Source organism: Hypanus sabinus, chromosome 27 (genome assembly GCF_030144855.1).
Source record: "Hypanus sabinus isolate sHypSab1 chromosome 27, sHypSab1.hap1, whole genome shotgun sequence".
Lineage (NCBI taxonomy): Eukaryota > Metazoa > Chordata > Chondrichthyes > Myliobatiformes > Dasyatidae > Hypanus > Hypanus sabinus.
The window spans coordinates 6,760,561-6,781,003 of record NC_082732.1 but is presented as its reverse complement, the minus strand read 5'-3'; the positions used below and the strand labels follow the sequence as shown (position 1 = coordinate 6,781,003).

At 42.3% G+C, this 20,443-nt stretch overlaps 1 protein-coding gene across 2 annotated transcripts in view; it reads right to left on the bottom strand.

Moving 5' to 3' along the window:
- Positions 1–20,443, bottom strand: part of epha8 (eph receptor A8) — a 627,227-nt gene that overhangs the window by 102,619 nt on the left and 504,165 nt on the right. Inside the window, exons 5-10 of one of the 2 annotated variants that reach the window (XM_059951705.1) lie at positions 15,846–16,008; positions 14,462–14,558; positions 11,059–11,067; positions 9,360–9,427; positions 5,541–5,666; positions 4,796–4,981 (exon numbers count right to left, since the gene is read on the bottom strand). In XM_059951705.1, coding sequence (XP_059807688.1) covers positions 4,796–4,981; positions 5,541–5,666; positions 9,360–9,427; positions 11,059–11,067; positions 14,462–14,558; positions 15,846–16,008 — 649 coding nt within the window. The remainder of the gene's footprint in view (positions 1–4,795; positions 4,982–5,540; positions 5,667–9,359; positions 9,428–11,058; positions 11,068–14,461; positions 14,559–15,845; positions 16,009–20,443) is intronic. The other variant, XM_059951704.1, reaches the window with a different exon arrangement.

Below are 20,443 nucleotides of genomic sequence, written 5' to 3'. Positions count from 1 at the left end.
AGAGCAAATCAGTATTAAGGCTATATACAAAACACTGGAGGAACTCAGCAAATCAGGCAACAGGAACTGATGAAGTTTGTTGCCTGAAATGTTGATGGCTTATTCCCTTCTGCCGGACTGATGAGTTCTGCAGAACGCCTTGTATTTATGCTGTTACTGGGACTGAATATTTTGTGTGGATGGGCTGGGGTAATTTTCCCTGAAGTGTAGGGTCTGAGAATTGGCCCCATACAGGTCTATAAAATCACGAGAGGCAAAGATGAGGTGAATAGCTAAAGTGTTTTCCCCAGGGTGTGAGAGTCCAATACCCGACGGCATATTGAAAGAGGGAAGATTTCGATGGGAACTAAGGGGTAACTTTTTTACACAGGGGGTGACGTGTGTTGTCAAAATGATTGAGGCAGGTAAAACTGCAATGTTCAGACATACTGGTAAACCTGGATAGAGGGATTTTGGCAAAAGACAGGAAAATAGGGTTTGGCTCGATCAGTTAGGTGACTCATTTGACACGTACAAGATGGGGCAAAGGGCCTGTTTCCCTGCCAGATAACTCCAGGTCTCTGGGACACCAATAATTCTAAGAATTTGTTGGGAATGGGAAAACTCATTTGAGCATTTTTAACTCCTTGAAATGTGACTGCAGGCAGACTGAATCACATGCTGGACAAATTAGACTGAAATGGCTCAGAGACAAATAGTTTTCAATGTTTAATTACAAAAAGAAACGGTGAGTGTGAATGATGATCTGCTGTTTCTGAAAGGTATTTAGAAAGGAGGTAATAGAGCAGGTTGCATGGTAAGGGTGAATAGCTGAAGTTCATCATAGGCAGTTAAGCTTTCTGATTTTAGATGACAACTACAAGCACATTTTAAGCATGCTGGGTTTCTTATTTCCACTATTACATAGGGCGGTATGGTGTCACCATGGTTAGCACAACACTTTACACTGCCAGTAACCTGGCTTCAGTTCCCACCACTGCTTGCAAGGAATGTGTATGTTCTCCCCACCAATGCATGGGTTTCCTCCAGATGCTCCAGTTTCCACCCACAGTCCAAAGACACGCCGGCTGGCAGTTTAATAGGCCATTGTAAACTGTCCTGTGATTAGGCTGGGATTAAATTGGGGGATTGCGGGGAGGTGTCATCCACACTGTATTTGAATAAGTAAATAAATTACAATCAGTTACAGTCACACAGCAGGCAATTAGGAAATAGGCCCTTCAGGCCCAACTCAACATGCTAGCAAGTTCATCCCATCTACCCATGTTTGGCCCACGGTCCTCTGAAACCTCTCTGATCCATGTACTTATCTAGATAGCTCTTCAGGCAGCCACCTCAACCACCATGTCTGGCAGCTCATACAAATATACACCAGTTTGCATGAAGAAGCTGCTACTGATGTACCTTTTAAATATCTCCATCTTAAATCTTATGGCCTCTCGTTTTAAGCACCCCCTCCCTAAGAATCCTTGCCCTAATTCTAACATGCATCGTAGGCAGATTCAGTGCAGTCAAGGAGACAAAATTATTGAAACAAAACATACTGGGAAATCTCTGCAGATTAGGCAGCAACTGCACAAAATGAAACGGCTCATGTTTCCAGCTGGAGACTCTTTATCAGAATTGATAAAGATACTCTAACCATAGACATTGACACTGTTCCTTTATCCACAAATGCTCCTTACCTGCTGAGTGTTTTCAGTATTCTTTGATTTTATTTTATATTTTTACACCTGCAGTTTTTTATTTTTTTCCCCACAAGGTGAAGTATTGGACTGAAGTCTGTGTGGGAATGCCAGGGATTTGGTAGGAGACTGTGGGCAATTGCCTGTGGCATCAAGGTCAGGATTCTCACACAATTCTAGGACGTTATGATTCCTTTTCACCAAATTGTGTTGGAACTGCCCATGGAGACCCAAAGAGGGCCAACCTGTGGTGCTGGTGGAAAGTCTGCAAATGGGACCCAGCAGGAATGGCTCCGCAACTTCAGGTGTGAGGCAAAAGATGAAGAGTGCATTGTTCCGCTTTAGGTCTTTGGGGATTACTTTCTCGATTAACTAAGTTTAGTTAAATGATTTTAATTGTTCAAAACTTCTTTTGCATTTTTATTCAGTTTCTGTCTCTTGGATTTTAGTAATTTTAAGAAATTCTCCATTGTTAGATTGAAACATTTTCTGAATACCAGAAACATTTAGAAGGATTCAAAGTATTGACAGGTCTGACCGCCGGTTATGTTAGGAGCATTGGTGGCTCCTGTGAAGACTTGCTGGGCCACTATGCCTGGAGAGGGACAAGAGAATATACGGATCCAATACTAAATTCTCTTAAACAAACATTTCCCAGTGTCGAGAACCTTATGATCAATAGTCATTGGTCAAATCAAGCCCGTTCAGGTCTTGGATACACCTGAAAGGAGAACGTTCAGAGGTCTCTGCTGGGTCATTGAAAGAAGCAAGCAGCTTGGGCCTCCTCCCACCTTTTTCCCATAATTTACCGTATATCATTCCTTTCTCAACTCTCCATTGAATCTGCATAATGGATCATATCACTCCACTGTATAACAAGTCTCATCTCATCAATACCCCGCCCCACCTCCCCCACCATTCTTGAGTCAGTGACTGTAATGGGAAATAGTGTACTGGGCATTGACGCCTGTACTTGCCAAGGTGTGTTAGGCAGTGCCGATGCAGTGGGCTCTCAGTTTGTCCGTGGGCGCAGCATGATGACATTCAGTGGCACACAGGCCTTGTGTATTACCCTTCCCCAGCAAAGCTTTCTACCACTGTGAAATGTACAAACAAAACTGAAAGGGCTTGGTGGGATGCAGCTGGAGAGGGGAAGTCCAGATGAGTGAGTAGAGTGAGTGAGTGAGTGAGTAGAGGGATTGTGAAGAGGGTCAGCTGTTGTGGCTTGCTGAGTGAGTGAGTGAGTAGAGGGATTGTGAAGAGGGTCAGCTGTTGTGGCTTGCTGAGTGAGTGAGTGAGTGAGTGAGTAGAGGGATTGTGAAGAGGGTCAGCTGTTGTGGCTTGCTGAGTGAGTGAGTGAGTAGAGGGATTGTGAAGAGGGTCAGCTGTTGTGGCTTGCTGAGTGAGTGAGTGAGTGAGTGAGTGAGTAGAGGGATTGTGAAGAGGGTCAGCTGTTGTGGCTTGCTGAGTGAGTGAGTGAGTAGAGGGATTGTGAAGAGGGTCAGCTGTTGTGGCTTGCTGAGTGAGTGAGTGAGTGAGTGAGTAGAGGGATTGTGAAGAGGGTCAGCTGTTGTGGCTTGCTGAGTGAGTGAGTGAGTGAGTGAGTAGAGGGATTGTGAAGAGGGTCAGCTGTTGTGGCTTGCTGAGTGAGTGAGTGAGTGAGTGAGTAGAGGGATTGTGAAGAGGGTCAGCTGTTGTGGCTTGCTGAGTGAGTGAGTGAGTAGAGGGATTGTGAAGAGGGTCAGCTGTTGTGGCTTGCTGAGTGAGTGAGTGAGTGAGTGAGTAGAGGGATTGTGAAGAGGGTCAGCTGTTGTGGCTTGCTGAGTGAGTGAGTGAGTAGAGGGATTGTGAAGAGGGTCAGCTGTTGTGGCTTGCTGAGTGAGTGAGTGAGTGAGTGAGTAGAGGGATTGTGAAGAGGGTCAGCTGTTGTGGCTTGCTGAGTGAGTGAGTGAGTGAGTGAGTAGAGGGATTGTGAAGAGGGTCAGCTGTTGTGCCTTGCTGCTGACATGGGCTGTAACCATCATTTCGGCCTTGAGGCTGATGTGGATGCTGAGGAAGGGATCTTTGATCAGCCCTGAGTTCTACAACAAAGAAACAGGCTCTTAGGCTAGTAAATCTGTGCTGACTATCAAACACCCATTTACACTGATATTAGACTGAAACCATTTTACCACTCCTCCATCTTATCATTTGCCTACAATCACTGACACACTAGCAGCAATTCACAGAGGTCAACTGACTGACTAAGCAGCATGTCTTTGGGATGAGGGAGGAAACTGGAGGGAGAACGTGTAAACATCACACCGGCAGCAGCTGACATCAAGACCGAACTCTGTCAGCAGTCGGTGTAGTTGCTGGTTTGAGCTGGATCTTGTGACCAGTGTGTGGAGTCGAGATTTAGTGAGGGCAATGATATTGTTGGCTGTCAGGGTGTGCTCTATCACTGAAGCTAGGGAGTGAAGAGAAGCAAGTAAATATATCACTTAAGGAGGATGTATTGGTTTGGTTTCTAGTTCTGAGATTGGACCTGTGCAGGGAGTCCTCAGAAGCCAACCCCTCCAGCATCTGGGACTCCCACAAGTGAACAGTTCATACCAAGTGAAAAATCTCAGGTAGACCACTGAACAATGAATTGGCTGCTATTGCACACCTAGTATTCTCCACACCACATGTATGAAGCCCCTAACTTTCATTCAAGCGTTCCCTTTCAGGGAAATTAGGTATGTAGCACACAAGAACATACCACAGTGCCTGAACCAATTTCCAAGCCATGGTTCTTGGTACTTAGGAGTTTTAAATTTGTTCTCACCTAGATTACTTGATGTTATAATCATTCACTGTTCCATCATCAGTTCCTGAACAATCAAAGTCCCATGAATGATCAAAGTAATATCAATATTTCTGAGTATTTATCTATTAAGTGAAATCGCTCAGAGTTTCTCCAGAGGGATTCTATAACTTCGCTGCAGCTTTGGTGTGGAATGGGAGCAATTCTAGGAAACTCTCTGCCAATGAATTGATTTCCAACAGGACAGGTATTACAGTAAAGTACAGCTATTGTTGAAATGAGTAATAACTATCTTTGAAACTACAGCCATTTCAGTACTCACTTCGAGTGACAACTCCTTCCAGTCGGATGATGTTGGGATGGTCAAATTGGCCCATGATACTGGCCTCACTCAGGAAGTCCCGCCGCTGTTTTTCCGTATATCCTACTTTGAGAGTTTTTAAAGCAACAGGGATCTCTCGTTTTGCTGGCAATTTCAGACGACCGTAGCATACTTCACCAAATTCACCTGTATAACAAATAAATGTTGAAAGCGACAGTCCAAATCTAATGGATTCCAACAGAGAGCATTTGCTTTGGGTGTTGGTGCTAAGTCAACAACAGTGGCTTCATATTCAGTTTCATGGAAATGAATATTGGATAGGAACGTAACATCTTATTCTCGTAACAACATGCACCCAACCACACCAGCTTCTGAGGTTTAGATGCTCTAACTTTCCAGAATATGGATAGGGGGTGCAGCTCCTTTAAATGTTTTGGCATCAAGATTTAATATTTAAAGAGTACCTGAACTGAAGTTTGGTATTCAATCATTCAGCTCAAGTTTGGATTCTCGTCTAGCATCTCATTTAGAACCCTGTCTTCATTTCAGTTGTGTCTCACTTCTAGTCCCGGCACTTGGCTCCTAATTATCCTCATCTCAGTCTCCCATCACAGTTATCCTCCAAACAGCTGAGTAAAGGGTATAAATAATTCTGTCTAATGACCCAAGAATAGATAATCACAGAAACTTCTGCAATAATTATTTCCATTGCTAAAAGGGAAAGAAAAGCAAATGAATTTCTCACCTGAACCAATAACTTTCTCAATTTTTATTCGCGATGCCTCTATTTCTCGGGCAAATTCTCGGACAGCGAGACCTGGGTCTTCGTAGGTGTGAGGGTCAACGTAAATCTTTGGGTCTGGGAATCTGACTGTTAAAGCAACAGCACAACAGTTTCTGTGACACCATTTCAAACATTATGGCAAGATATGAATTAGTCATGCTTGGCCCGAGTATTAGGGTATCTTTGTCAGGATTCCAGAACCTGGGTGAAGAAAATGAATGCTCAGTGCGTTGGAGTGCCGAACGGTCCTACCTTATCCTGCATATAATTAGCTTTATTGTGTATTTTAGGAGTGGGATTAATTCAGGTAAGCCACAGCACTATACCAGTACCTTCAGATGGAATTACATCTTTAGAAAGAGGTGACATAGGGTCAGAGAATGTAGAATCTTTGTGGGTGGAGTTAAAAAAAGCCATGATGGGAATCATATATAAGCCTCCAAATAGTAGCCAGGATGTGGGGTCGAGATTGCAAAGGGAGCTAGAAAAGGCACGCAATAAGGGTAATGACACAATTGTAATTGGGGCATTCAATTTGCAAGGAAATTGGGAAAATCAGATTGGTGTTGGATTGAAAGAGAGGGAATTTGTTGAATGCATATGAGATGGCTTTTTACAGCAGCTTGTGCTTGAGTCTACTCGGGGAAAAATTATCTTAGATTGGGTGTTGTATATTAACACAGACCTTATTAGGGAGCTTAATGTAAAGGAAACATTAGGAGGCAGGGATCATAATCTGATTGAATTCATACTACAATTTGAGAGGGAGAAGCATACATAACACGCATGTATCAGTATCGCAATGGAATAAAGGGAATTACAGAGACATGAGAGAGGAGATTGCCCAGGTGGATTGGAGGAGGATACTGGTGAGGATGACGGCAGAGCAGAGATGGCTCAAGTTTCTGGGAATAGTTCACAAGGCGCAGGATAGTTAAGCAGGATAGAATAAAGTTCTCAAGTGACGAGGGTAGGGAACCATGGCTGACAAGAAAAGTTAAAGATTGCATAAAAGACAAGGAAAGGGCATGTAACGTAGCAAAAGTGAGTGGGCAGTTGGATGACTGGGAAGCTTTTAAAAACCAACAAAAGGCAACTAAAAAAGCTATAAGAAGGTAAAAGATGAAATATAAGGGCAAACAAGCCAATAATATAAAGCAGGTTACTAAAAGTTTTTGGTTATATAAAGAGTAAAAAGGGAGATAAGAGTTGATATTGGACAATGATGCTGGTGAGGTAATAATGGGGGAAAAAGAAATGGCAGGTGAACTTAAGGCTATTGCAACTGTCTTAGCTGTGTAAGACACTATCTGTGTGCCTGAGATCCATGAGTGTCAGGGAGCAGCAGTGAGCGTCAATTAAATTATAAAGGAAAAAGTTCTAGGGAAGCTCAAAGGTCCAAGTCACCTGGACTGGATGAACTACATCTCAGAGTCCTGTGAGAGCTTGCTGAAGAGATAACATATGAAATGGGCAAGATCTTTCAAGAATCACTTGATTCTGGCACGGTACTGGAAGACTGGAAGATTGTAAAGGTCACTCCACTTTTTAAGAAGGGAGGAAGGCAGAAGAAAGGAAATTTAAAGGCCAGTTAGCCTAATGTCAGTGGTTGGGAAAGTGCTGGAGTCTATTATTAAGGATGAAGTTTTGGGGTACTTTGAGACTAATGATAAAATAAATCAAGGTCAGCATGGTATAGGAAAATCTTGCCTGACAAATCTATTAGAGTTCTTCGATTTAGTAGCAAGCAGGATGGATAAAGGAGAGGCAATGGATGTCATTTACTTGGATTTTCAGAAAGCATTTGATAAGGTGCCACACTTGAGGCTGCTTAACAAGATAAAATCCTGTGGCGTTACAGGAAAGATACGGGCATGGCCAGCAGAATGGCTGACAGGCAGGAGGCAGTGTGTGGGAATTATAGGGATTTTTTCTGGTTGGCTGCCAGTGTCTAGTGGTGTTCCTCAGGGTCAGTATTGGGACCAATGCTTTTCACATTGCTTGTCAATGATTTGAATAATGGAATTAATGGCTTAATGGCAAAATTTGTGGAGGATATGAAGATAAGTGGAGGGGTAGGTAGTGCCGAGGAAGAAATGTGATTGCAACATGATTTTAACAAATTGGAAGAATGAGCAAAAAGTGTTGTATGGAATACAGTGTTGGGAAATGTATGACAATACATTTTAGTAAAAGGAACACTAGTGCGGACTAAAATCTAGATAGGAAGAAGGTTCAAACATCCGAGGTGCAGAGAGACTTAGGAGTCCTCATGCAAGAATCCCAGAAGGTTAATTTACAGGTTGAGTCTGTGGTAAAGGTGGCAAATGCAAACTTGATATTTATTTTTGAGGGGGATAGAATATAAAACTAAGGAGATAATGCTGAGCCTTTATAAGACACTAGGCAGGCCACACTTGGAGTAATGTCAGCAGTTTTGGTCCCCAAAACTGTTGTCATTGGAGAGAGTACAGAGGAGGTATATGAGAATTATTCCATCAATGAAAGGGTTGACATGAATGTTTGGCAGCTTTGGGCCTGTACTCACTGGAATTTAGAAGAATATATGGGGATCTCATTGAAATGTACTGAACGTTGAAAGGACTAGAACGGTTGGATGTGGAGAGGATGCTTCCTATGTTGGGGGTATCCAGAACTAGTGGGCACAGCCTCAAAATTGAGGGGTGCCCTTTTCGAACAGAGGTAAAGAGGAATTGCTTTAGCCAGAGAGTAGTGCATCTGTGGAATGCTCTGCAGTGGAGGCCAAGTCTGTGCGTATTCTTAAAGCAGAAGTTGATCATTTCCCAATCGGTCAGGGAATCAAAAGATGTAGTGAGAAGGCAGGTGTATGGGGTTGAGTGGGATCCGGGATCAGCCATGATGGAATAGTGGAGCAGAATCAATGGGCTGAATGGCCTAATTCCACTACTATCCCTTATGGTCTTATGATCTTCATTAGAAGGAATGCAATGGTTCAAGAGTCCACTCATTGCCATCTCCTCAGACAGTCAGAAAATGATGAACTTATCAAGGATGCCATTATCCTATAAGCTGATTAAAAGGAAACCAAGCATTAGAATCAGAACATAAATTTGGCACTTTCTTGACTTATATTGCTAAATATATGTCTTATTTCTGTTTAAATTGAATGATTTATTGAACTGAATATTTCTTTGGTTTTCACATAGATTTAAAAAGAATCAAGTGAACTAGAGCTCTTGCCCGCTGTCTGCATCACCATAATGTCACTTTGGATAGGTCTACTCAGCAAAAGCCAGAAATGTGAGATACATCTCAGGCCACACCGTAGTTGTGTCTTCTCCCTGTGGAATGGGAGTTTGAATTAAGTTCCAACCTGCAAGCTGCATAGATGTAAATCATCCTGACAGTATTTGAATAAGAACTTGCAGTTCCTTTCTTGACTTGCCTTTTATTACTTTCTATCTTAGCCATTGGTACTCAGACCAAATGATTTGGACGGTCGATCATTCATTTGGCATGTGTGTGATTACCTGTGTGAAATTTAGTTGCTTTACATACCCTACCTCTTATAAACATGATGCTAACTTAACTGGCTACTCTAAGTTATTCCTTGTGAGTGTAGTGAACATGTGGCGTGCGAGGGAGAATGGACTATGAGGAAATCAGGAGGAGGTTATAGGTCAAATAGTCTCCACCCATGTCAAAGAAAGCAAATCTATAATACAATATAAAAGACATCTCATTCTCCATGATCTAATGTCAACTTCTTAATGAAGCGAATATTATTCCTGTACTTACGGTGTCCATTTTGGTAATACATCTTCTCTTCGTCAGGATCCTGAAATGCTTTACTGTACCCACACCTCCTGTAAGAAAGATTTAACCGTGTTACAGTAACTCTAGAGGGATCTTCAGTTTGAACAGAGTCTGCTCAGTAACACAGCCCACCGTGTGACTCTTACACAGCATGCATTTAATCACTAGGCCTGCTATTAATGTGCCATCAAGATCAATAGCTTCTTGTAAAACCTTTCTTTGAAATTGGAACTGTGGTTTGTAATAGTTGAAAACAAGACAGACAGATTACTGTGCATCACAGAACCTGTCAATTTGGAATTTCAAAAGAGAAAACCTTCCTCTTGCCATGGATGCTGTCTGACTAGCTGCGTTTATTTCAATGTTTATTGTTTTTATTTCATGCTTCCAACATCTGTGTTACTTTTTCACATTTTCATTTGAATTATCATTTACCTTGGCTGTCATTCTACGAAACAAAGCAATCTTCAATACTTGCCAGATCCTTGGACAGTTAGTTTTGGACAATTATAATGCTTGTTTAAAAAGTATAATTTATTGGAGAAAATATTTAAAAGGCCAGGTGGAGTCTGGAGAGAAAGAAATCAAGTCAACTGAACTACAGGTGCTGAAAAAGAGTTATTGACTTGAAACTCTAACTCATCCCAAAAGTGCTGCTTGATGTACTGAGTTTGTTCAGAGCTTTCATAAGAACATAAGGAGTAGGCCATTTGGCCCATCGAGCCTGCTCTGCCATTCAATAAGATCATGGCTGATCTAGCCATGGACTCAGCTCCACCTCCTGCCTTTTCCCCATAACCCTTAATTCCCCTACTATGCAAAAATCTACCCATCCATGTCTTAAATATATTTACTGAGGTAGCCACCACTGCTTCATTGAGCAGAAAGTTCCACAGATTCACCACTCTCTGGGAAAAGCAGTTCCTCCTCATGTCCATCCTAAATCTACTCCCCCGAATCCTGAGGCTATGTCCCCTAGTTCTAGTCTCACCTACCAGTGGGAACAACTTTCCTGCCTCTTTCTTATCTATCTCTTCCATAATTTTATATGTTTCTATAAGATCTCCTCTCATTCTTCTGAATTCCAGTGAGTACAGTCCCAGGCAACTCAATCTCTCCTCATAGTCTAACCCTCTCATCTCTGAATTAACCTGGTGAACCTCCTTTGCACCGTCTCCGAAAGCAGTATATCCTTCCTCAAGTAAGCAGACCAGAACTGCACACAGTACTCCAGGTGTAGCCTCACCAGTACCCTGTACAGTTGCAGTATAGCCTCCCTGCTCTTAAATTCAATCCCTCTAGCAATGAAGGCCAACTTTCTATTTGCCTTCTTGATAGCCTGCTGCACCTGCAAATCAACTTTTGTGATTCATGCACAAACACTCCCGTCCCTCTGCACAGCAGCATGGTTGAATCTTTTTTACCATTTAAGTAATGATCTGCTCTTTCATCTTTCCTTCCAAAGTGGATGACCTCGCATTTATCAACATTGTACTACATCTGCCCGACTCTTGCCCACTCACTTAACCTATCTATATCTCTCTGCAGACTCTCTGTAGCTTCTGCATAATTTGCTTTTCCACTCAATTTAGTATCATCAGCAAACACTCGGTCCCCTCTTCCAGATCGTTAATGTATATCATGAACAGTTGCAGGCCCAGCACTGACCCCTGTGACACACTGCTCACCTCTGATTACCAACAAGAGTAACACCCATGTATTCTAACTCTCTGCTTCCTATTAGTTAACCAATACTCTAGTATAATCCAATATATCACCTCCAATTCCATGCATTCTCATGGACAAGTCTTTTATGTGGCACCTTATTGAACATCTGTTCCCCTCTATACACTGTGCTCGTCAGATCCTCAAAGAGCTCCAGTAAGTTTGTCAAACAGTTCTTTCACAAGAACACAAAAAATATGGGAGCAAGAGTAGACCACTCAGCCCCTAATTCCTAAACCAGTGTTCAATACTGCCCCACTGCTTCAGCTCCTCTTCTGTGCCAGTTCCAAATAACCCTCAATCCCCTGAACTTTCAAATATTTATTTATCGCTGCCTTAAGCATATCCAATGATCAGGCCTCCATTATTCCTTCCAGAGATTCACTACCCTCTAAAAGATAAAAAAACAACTCCATGCTTTACTTTTAAATGAACAGCCGTTTGTTTGCCATTATATCCATATGTATGTACTTTTATTTCAGGTCTCCTGCATTTACATTTTTCTGCTTTTTAGTTTTTGATAATTACTTGGCTTTACTCCAGAAAATTACCATAAAAGGTGTGGATGGACTGAAATACCCCCCCCCCCCCCCACAGACAGCTCTTTCCAGCCATGTCTCTATATTGTCATATTCTATATAGGCATCCATTAGTCTCGTGAGACCATGGATTTGCACCTTGGAAGGTTTCCAGGGCGCAGGCCTGGGCAGGGTTGTATGGGAGACCGGCAGTTGCCCAAGCTGCAAGTCTCCCCTCTCCACGCCACCGATGTTGTCCAAGGGAAGGGCAAGGGCTGATACAGTTTGGCACCCGTGTCTTCGCAAAGCAAAGTGTGGTTAGGAGCCTTGCACAAGGTCACAATACGCTGCCTTAGCTGACGCTCAAACTAGCGACCTTCGGATCACTAGACCAACACCTTAACCACTTGGCCACACTGGAAGTAGATCAAGCAGTTTATACTTAAGGCAGGTCAGTATAGGAAGAGGAAAGGCAGGCTTTGCAAAACAGAGTAAAATTAAACATAAATCTAGGCAGGCAAGTGAAACCAAAATGAAGAGTAAATGAATTGGATTTAATTAGGTGTCCTAGGATTGATCTTACAACTAACAACCATTGTAACTTTTTCACGGTAATGTTTTATGTTCTGATTATATGTAAACAAGACAGAAAAGCAAGTTCCCTGTAGCTGTGGGGAGTTGAGAAATCTCTTATTTAAACAGAAACAACATACCTACGTCTATATTTTGATGCATAAATCTATATATATCTGCACATGAATATTTCTACTACTTTTTTTAGCACACTGCAGCAGCCTTTTACACACATACCTACATTTCACAGAAATAAGAGCACCTCCAATGTCATCATTTTCTACACTGCAGAGAAAATGTAATCAAGTAAACATGAGGCTCTGGGATAGGATGTTAATCTGGGCTGGTGTACACATTGAACTGATCAGCTTCCATCAGAGAATCACTGACATGCACTGATCAAAAAGCAACACAGGAACAGACTAAATCATTTTGTAATGTGTAAAAAGGTAAGGGACTTTTTCTCCTCCCAACAAGGAACAGCTGCCACAGCTGAGATTTGGTGTTTATAGTCAATAACTACAAACTCAAAAACCTCTGTGCAATCTTTAAGTTATTTCTACAAGAGTGTGTACATATGTAAACTTTCAGGGCAAGATTTCCATTGGTAAGAATTATCACAGCTCAGTGAAATAAAAATAATAATTCTGACAGAGAAATTATTCTAGCGTAAAGGCCCTCTCTGATCTATTTCAGTTGATGAAAGTATCAAAATTTTTGCCCTGTAGTTACCATGGTGACCTTAAATGTACACACCATAACCTGCATTCAACAACAGGACCAAGGGAAAAGCATTTATGTGTGGCCTATTGAGCCATTCATCCAGGAGGACCACAACCTTGTCATAGGGTTTCGAGGCCTGCGTGCCTAGTGACCCAGAGACCTAGGTTGGCTGGAGTCAGGGCTTCTGCTCTGGCTCTTAGCCAAGTCACCCATGCCAAACAGGTCAATGAGTAGAGGCCAGATGAAAAGTGGCCCACTGGTCCTCTGGACCTCCAGCTTCGGGGCTTCAGCTGTGTTCGCTACCCTGACTGGTCAAAAACAATCGTTAGGGAAAAAGCAATGAAGAGTTCTTTTATATAGACAGAGTTGGAGGCCGCTCATTGCTGCCCCAAATGCCAATGGCATACCAGTAATTAAAGTTGTTCCATTCCTGTCCATCACAAGGCAGAATATGTGCATTAATAGGGAGAGGGACTCGCAATTCCTCCCCAAACTTTCTTCTGCAAGGCTTCATTCATCAAAGTACAGTATTAAGCACTGTAATGTTTGCTTTGAATCTCTATTTGGCTGCATTTGTTTGTAACTAAGGCTGAAAGAAGATGTGGTTTTCCATATGCAGCTTGCTCTGAACGTTTGAATGTTCATCAAAATACTGATCTAACAAGCGGGAATTGATAGCTCTTCCCGTCATGTCTGGAGGACAAGTGAGCTGAAAGTCTCAGCTCTGAGATTATAATGTGGTTAAGTGACTGGTCTGAATATGACTTGTTTATGCTAATATAAAATACAAAATAAAAAATATACAATGGGCAGAGTCGACTGAAAAGTTGAGGAAAATCATCCTATAAACTGACACAAAGTATTTGAAGGTATACATATGGTTCCCCTGGAATTTAACTTCTAAATAAAATTGTAGGACATGAGAATACAAAGTCAAACCAGAGAAAGGTAACTGTCACGAAGGAAGGCCTCCCACACCAGATTACAACCTTTGTTGGGATTCATTCTATAGATTTGATGAGTAGGCCCACAACAAAATGAATCTCAAGGTTGTATGTAGTGACATGTATGTACTTTGATAACAAAATTTGCTTTGAACTTGGGAAAACAATAATAAAATACAGAATAAAATGTTACGGTTACAGAGAAAGTGCAGTAATAAGATACGAGGCAGATTTTGAGATCGAGAGTCCACCTTCTTGCCCAAGGGTCAGTCCAGTACTCTCATGGCACTGCCATTGAGTCTAATGGCACATGCCTTCAGGCTTTTGTATGTTCTGCCCAATGGGAGGGGGAGAAGACAGAATGCTGCTTTGTTTTAAAAATAATTAAATGTAGCAAAGACCCGATGGTTCAAGGTGGCTGATAGATGACAATGAAATGACTGGCTCTCTGCCCTGTACTGAGCTGGCAATGAGAACATAATAAGCCTTTTTCAGATCCAGCCTGGATTGGTATTGTGCTGAGGATCTCTGCACTATAATACATAAAATGAAGAAGGTGAAATGGATCCAAACAATTATCATGTTATTTCCCCCATTTTACCTTTTCCTGCAGATAAACATTGCAAGGAGAATGATCAGGCCCGTCACCAAAGCAAAGCAGATCCAGATTATTGTGGTGGTATTATATCGGAGGGAGACTAAAAGGAACAAGATATATGTTGTTAAACTGATACCTCCAATTTGTTGTCACTCTACAATTAGGCAGCAATTAAACAAATGAAAAATCAAATATTTTCCTTTAATAACTAATGATTGAGACAAATGTGATGCCAATTTTCAGTAATGCAATTATTTTTACTATGGTTACCATGGAGATCAACCTTAATCAAATAATGCATCTGAACAGATATCTTAATTATAAAAAGAGCTAAACAGTTTCTGAGTAGTTATAGCAGATTTTATTCAAATATTTTGCTACAATTGAGGCTTGAGATTATTGTCCTTTGGTTACCATGGTGACCTTGAATGTGCACACCATAATCTGCATTCAACAATAGAACCAAAGGCAGTGCATGTATGTGTGGCTTGTTGAGCCATTCCCATACATCACAGGGTATAATCTGTGCATTAACTCAGAAGGGCAACTCTGGTTCCCTCATGAATTGCTACTACATCAAAGAAACAGTGCAGAGAAAAGGATGGTTATAAATCTTAACTTGATGCCAACTCACAAGAAAGGCCAGAAGAAGTTGATTTAGACTAGAGAACCAGGCTCTGCTAGGGATGAGTCTCCAGGATCCTGGGAATGCTAGAGTGTGTGTCTGTGGGTTTTGAGAATGTTGGAATGCAATTTCTTAAAATGTTGGAGCATGAATGTGGGAATGTCGGAGTTTTGGGGCTTCTACCTAGTAATGTCAGGATGTGGGTGAATGTTGGAGTGTGTGTCACAAAATGTTGGGGTGCAGGTCTGCGAATGTCAGAGTTCATGTCCCGGGACGTTGATGTATCTGCGTCTGGGGACATCATTGTGTAGGTCTTGGAAATATTGTGGTGTGTGGCTGGGAATGTCAGGGTGTGGGTTCAATGTAAATAATGATTTGCCTTCTCATTCATTCTCCCAAATTGGGTAACCTCTAATCTCCATGTATTAAACCTCCATCTTGTCCCCTCACTTCACCTGTGCCTTTCCACTTTGTACCATCAAGCTGATTCCCGGGATGGAGGCTCCGGTGTATGGAGGGTGGTACATACGGATGTGCAGACACACAATGGGATTTGGGAAAAGGAGTGGTGTTCCCGTAGAAGAATCTGTGGATGAATGGTGACCAACCCAGCACTGGCTTCACTGAGATTAGAGTTGAGCTGGTTTACTGTTCCATTGAAGCAGTTCCCTGGAGTAAGTTGTTCAATGTGAGGACATGCATGTGCACATAACCCTCAGCACTGCCCTGGTCCTCCTCTCGATGAGGATTCAGAGCACCTACCTATTTTCCCAGTTTCAATCTCGACAGTCTGACTGAAGCGGCCGCACCCAGCCGATGTTCGCGCTCGCACCTGAAATACATAACGGGTTCCAGGTTTCAGGTTGGAGACAGTCACACTTGTCCCCCTGGCTTTCAGTGTGGAGTAACTCTGTTGTTCCTTACCCTGTGGGACAGTAAAAATACTCCATTTTTAGGAGCAGCTTTTGGTAAAACCATATCGCAAGATATCAGCTACAAATTCACAGATAAAATCACAAATTTGGCTTACAGCCCTGTTTCATTTAGATTTATCACACAATCATTTATGGTAACATCATCCAGCAATGTTTTTCATTGTCTGACAAAGCTCTCATCAATTCACTGGACTAAAACATCTACAATCCTGCTCCTTCGCCTCTCCCTTCTCTTTTATTCTGGTTTCTGCCTCCTTCCTTTCCAATCCTCATGAAGGACCTTGGTTGTTGACTGTTCATTTTCCACCACAGATGCTGTCTGACCTGCTGAGTTCCTCCAGTATTTTATGCATGTTGTTCCATAACCCTCCACACTCTGAAAGCCACTGCATTTGTGATGCACCATCAATAACTCTCTCTGAGACGTAAAGGTGAGATATCGGCTTTTATTGACTGGAAGAATGAACAAGCAGTGAGTGACCACCATACTACATCCTGGAGACTGAGAGGCCGGGCCCAGGCCTCAATCACCTTTATACCGGGGTCTGTGGGAGGAGCAACAGGAGCAGTCAGTGGGGGGGGGGGGGGGGGCGTGTCCAGTCAGGGATATGTAGTTCACCACAAATTGTAATATGTGTTTTTAGTGACTGCTTAAGGAATGGCTATATCCTCCTTTATTTTGTTATTGTTTCTTACTGGGCTGGTCAGACAAAGGAGAAGGAAATGCTTCTCAAGTTACTCACAGGTGTACCTGGAAGGATAAACGGAATGGGGGGAAACACAGGGCAATCCAAAAGTAACAATAGAAAACTTGTTTTAAGCTGCAAGTAATAATAGCCTGTAAAGCAACGGCAGAGGCTGTAGCAGAGTTAGGTCCAGTGAAAGGAAAGTGGACAAATCAGAAGTTCATGGACATGTGAGACAACTCCAAGAAATAAGTCTCACTTATATACACTTCTATCTGCCACCCTCTGGCTAAAGAATATCTTCTTCATCTCTGTAATAAATGGATGCCCCTCAATTTTGAGGCTGTGCCCTCTGGTCCAAGATGCACCCACTACAGCGCACAGTGAGGACTGCCGAGTGCATCATTGGAGCCTCCCTGTACTCTTCCAGGTTGAAGAAGAGGGCGGTGAACATCATAAAGGACTCCTCCCATCCTGCGCACGGACTATTTGAACTGCTTCCGTCTGGTAGGTGCTTCAGATCCCTCCAGACTAAGACTAATAGGCACTGGAGAAGTTTTTTCCCTACTGCGGTCACTTTGCTGAACAGTTAACTGCCGGTTAACTGTCGGCTAACTATTACTTGGATTGCACTACTTGTATGTAAAATCTATATTTTCATTTATATTTATCATCTGTTATGAGCAGAGAGACAACATCTGCCGGAAGTAAATTCCTTGTATGTGTACAGGTACTTGGCAATTAAAGTCTGATTCTGATTCTGATTCTATAGGAAACATACTCCCCACATCCACTCAATCTAGGCCTTCAGTATTCGATAGGTTTCAATGAGATCCCCCCTCAATCTTCTAATCTCTAATGAGTACAGGCCCAGAGCCATCAAAGACTCCTTATATGTTAAGCCTTTCATTCCTGAAATCATTCGCATGAAACTCCTCTGGATCCTCTCCAATGCCAGTATGTCCTTTCTTAGATAAGGGGCCCAATGCTGCTCACAGAACTCCACGTGTGGTCTGATCAATGACTTAGTTTCACATCCTTACTCTTATATTTTAATCCTCTCAAAATGAAGGCTAGCATTGTACTGAGAGAATCTGCAGATGCTGGAAATCCAAGCAACCCACACAAAATGCTGGAGGAATTCAGCAGGCCGGGCAGCATCTGTGGAAGAGTACAGTTGACGTTCCTCCGGCATTTTGTGTGTGTTGGTAACATTGCATTTGCCTTTTTTTTTACCACCAACTCAACCTGCACATTAAACTTTAAGGAATCCCGCAAAGGGACTCCCAAGTCCTTTTGAAATCTGGTGTTTGAATTTTCCTGCTATTTAGAAAATAGCCTATGAATTTATTCCTTCTACCAAGGTGCACAACTGTACACTTCCCTACATTATAATCCATCTGCCATATCTTTGTTCATTTTCACAATCTAAGTCCTCCGGCAGACACCCTGCATCCACAAATTTACCCGCCCCTCCACCTATCTTTGTATCATCTGCAAACATGGCCACAAAACCATCAATTCCATCAACCAAATCATTGATATATAATTGGAAAGATGAAGTCCCAGTAACAGCCCCTTTGGAACACCACTGGTCAATGATAGCCAAGCAGAACTAGCTCATGTTATTCCCATTCTTCACCTCCTGCCAGTTAGCCAATCTTCTATACATTATAGTATGTTTCCTGTAATATCTCAGGCTCTTATCTTGTTAAACAGCCTCATGTGCACACCTTGTCAAAGGCCTTCTGAAATTCCAAGGAGACAACATCCACTGAATCCCCTTTATCTATCCTGCATGTTACTTCCTCAAAGAATTCCAACAGATTTGTCAGGCAAAATTTCCCCTTAAGAGAGCCTTGCTGACTTTGGCTTACCTTATCATTGTCCTCCAAGGAAACAAAACTTCATCCTTAATGATGGACTCCAACATCTTCCAACCATTGAAATCAGGTTAACTGGCCTATAATTTCATTCCCTCCCTCCCTTCTTAAAGAATGGAGTGATATTTGCAATTTACCAGTCCTCAAGAACTATGCCAGCATCTAGTGATTCTTGAAAGATCATTACTAATGCCTCCAGATTCTCTACAGCTATCTCTTTTAGAACCTTGGCTTAAAGTCCATCTGGTCCAGGGGACTCATTTAGCTTCAGACCTTTCAGCTTCCCAAGCATCCTTGCCTTAGTATCAGCCACTACACTCACTTCTGCCCCCTGACATTCCCAAATTTTTGACATACTGCTGGTTTCTTCCACAGGGAAGACTGATGTAAACCACTTAAGTTCATCTGTCATTTCTTTAACCCCATTACTACCTTTCCAGCATCATTTCCCAGTGGTCTGGTATCCACTCTCACATCTAAGAACATAAGAAATAGGAGCAGGAGTAGGCCATCTGACCTGTTGAACCTGCTCTGCCACTCCATAAGAGCATGGCTGATTTGACTATGAACACATCTCCTCCAAATCTATCTTTTCCCCATAACCCTTAATCCCCTTGCTATGCACAAACACTCCTAAGTCCTTCTGCATAGCAGCATGCTGCAATCCTTTCCCATTTAAATAATTATCTGATCTTCCATTTTTCCTTCCAAAGTGGAAAAGCTCACATTTACCATCATTGTATCCATCTGCCAACCCTTCCCCACTCATTTAACCTATCTATATCTCTCTGCAGACTCTCCATATCCTCTACACGATCTGCATTTCCACTCAATTTAGTGTCATCAGCAAACTTAAATATCTGCACTGAGTCGCCTCTCCCAGATCGTTAATGTATATTGTGAACATTTGCGGGCCCCTGTGGCATACTGCTCACCTCTGATTGCTAACCAGAGTAACACCCATGTATGCCAACTCCCTGCTTTCTATTGGTTAACCAATCTTCTATCCATGTTAATAAATCATCCCCAACTCTATGCATCCTTATCTCATGGATAAGTCTTTTATGTGGCACCTTATCGGACTCCTCCTAGAAATCCTTGTAAATAACATCCATCTGTTCCCTTCTATCCACTGTGCTTCTTTTGTCCTCAAAGAACTCCAGTTAGTTTAGCAAACAGGACCTGCTTTTGCTGAATCCATGCCACGTCTGTGTTACGGATCCATTTCTTTTCAGATGCCTCGTTATTTCTTCTTTAATAATATCTTCAGGCATTTTCTGAGCTACAGATGTTAAACTAACTGGCCTATTAAAATATGAATTTTGCCTACATCCTTTTTTGAACAGTGGCATGACATTCACCTTCTTCCAATCTACCGGAACCTGCCGCCCAGCATCCAGAGAATTTTGGTAAATTGACACCAAAACCTCAACTATAACCTCTGCCATTTCTTTTAGTACCTTGGGATGCATTCCATCAGGACCAGTGGACTTGTCTGTCTCTAGGCCCACAAGTTTGCTCAGCACTACCTATTTACTGATAGCAACTGTATCGAGGTCACTAGAGACTAGACACTACAATACTACAGCACAGTATAGGCCTGTCGGCCCTCAATGTTGTGCCAAACCATATATTCCTTTAAAAACTGTACTAAACCCACACTAACCCATAACCCTCTAATTTTCTTTCATCCATGTGCCTGTCTGAGAGGCTCTTAAATACCCCTAATGTTTTATCCTTCAACACCATCTCTGGTAAGTCATTCCAAGAACCCACTACCTTCTGTGTAAAAAACTTACCCCTGATGTCTCCCCTAAACTTCCCTCACTTAACTTTGTACATATGCCCTCTGGCAT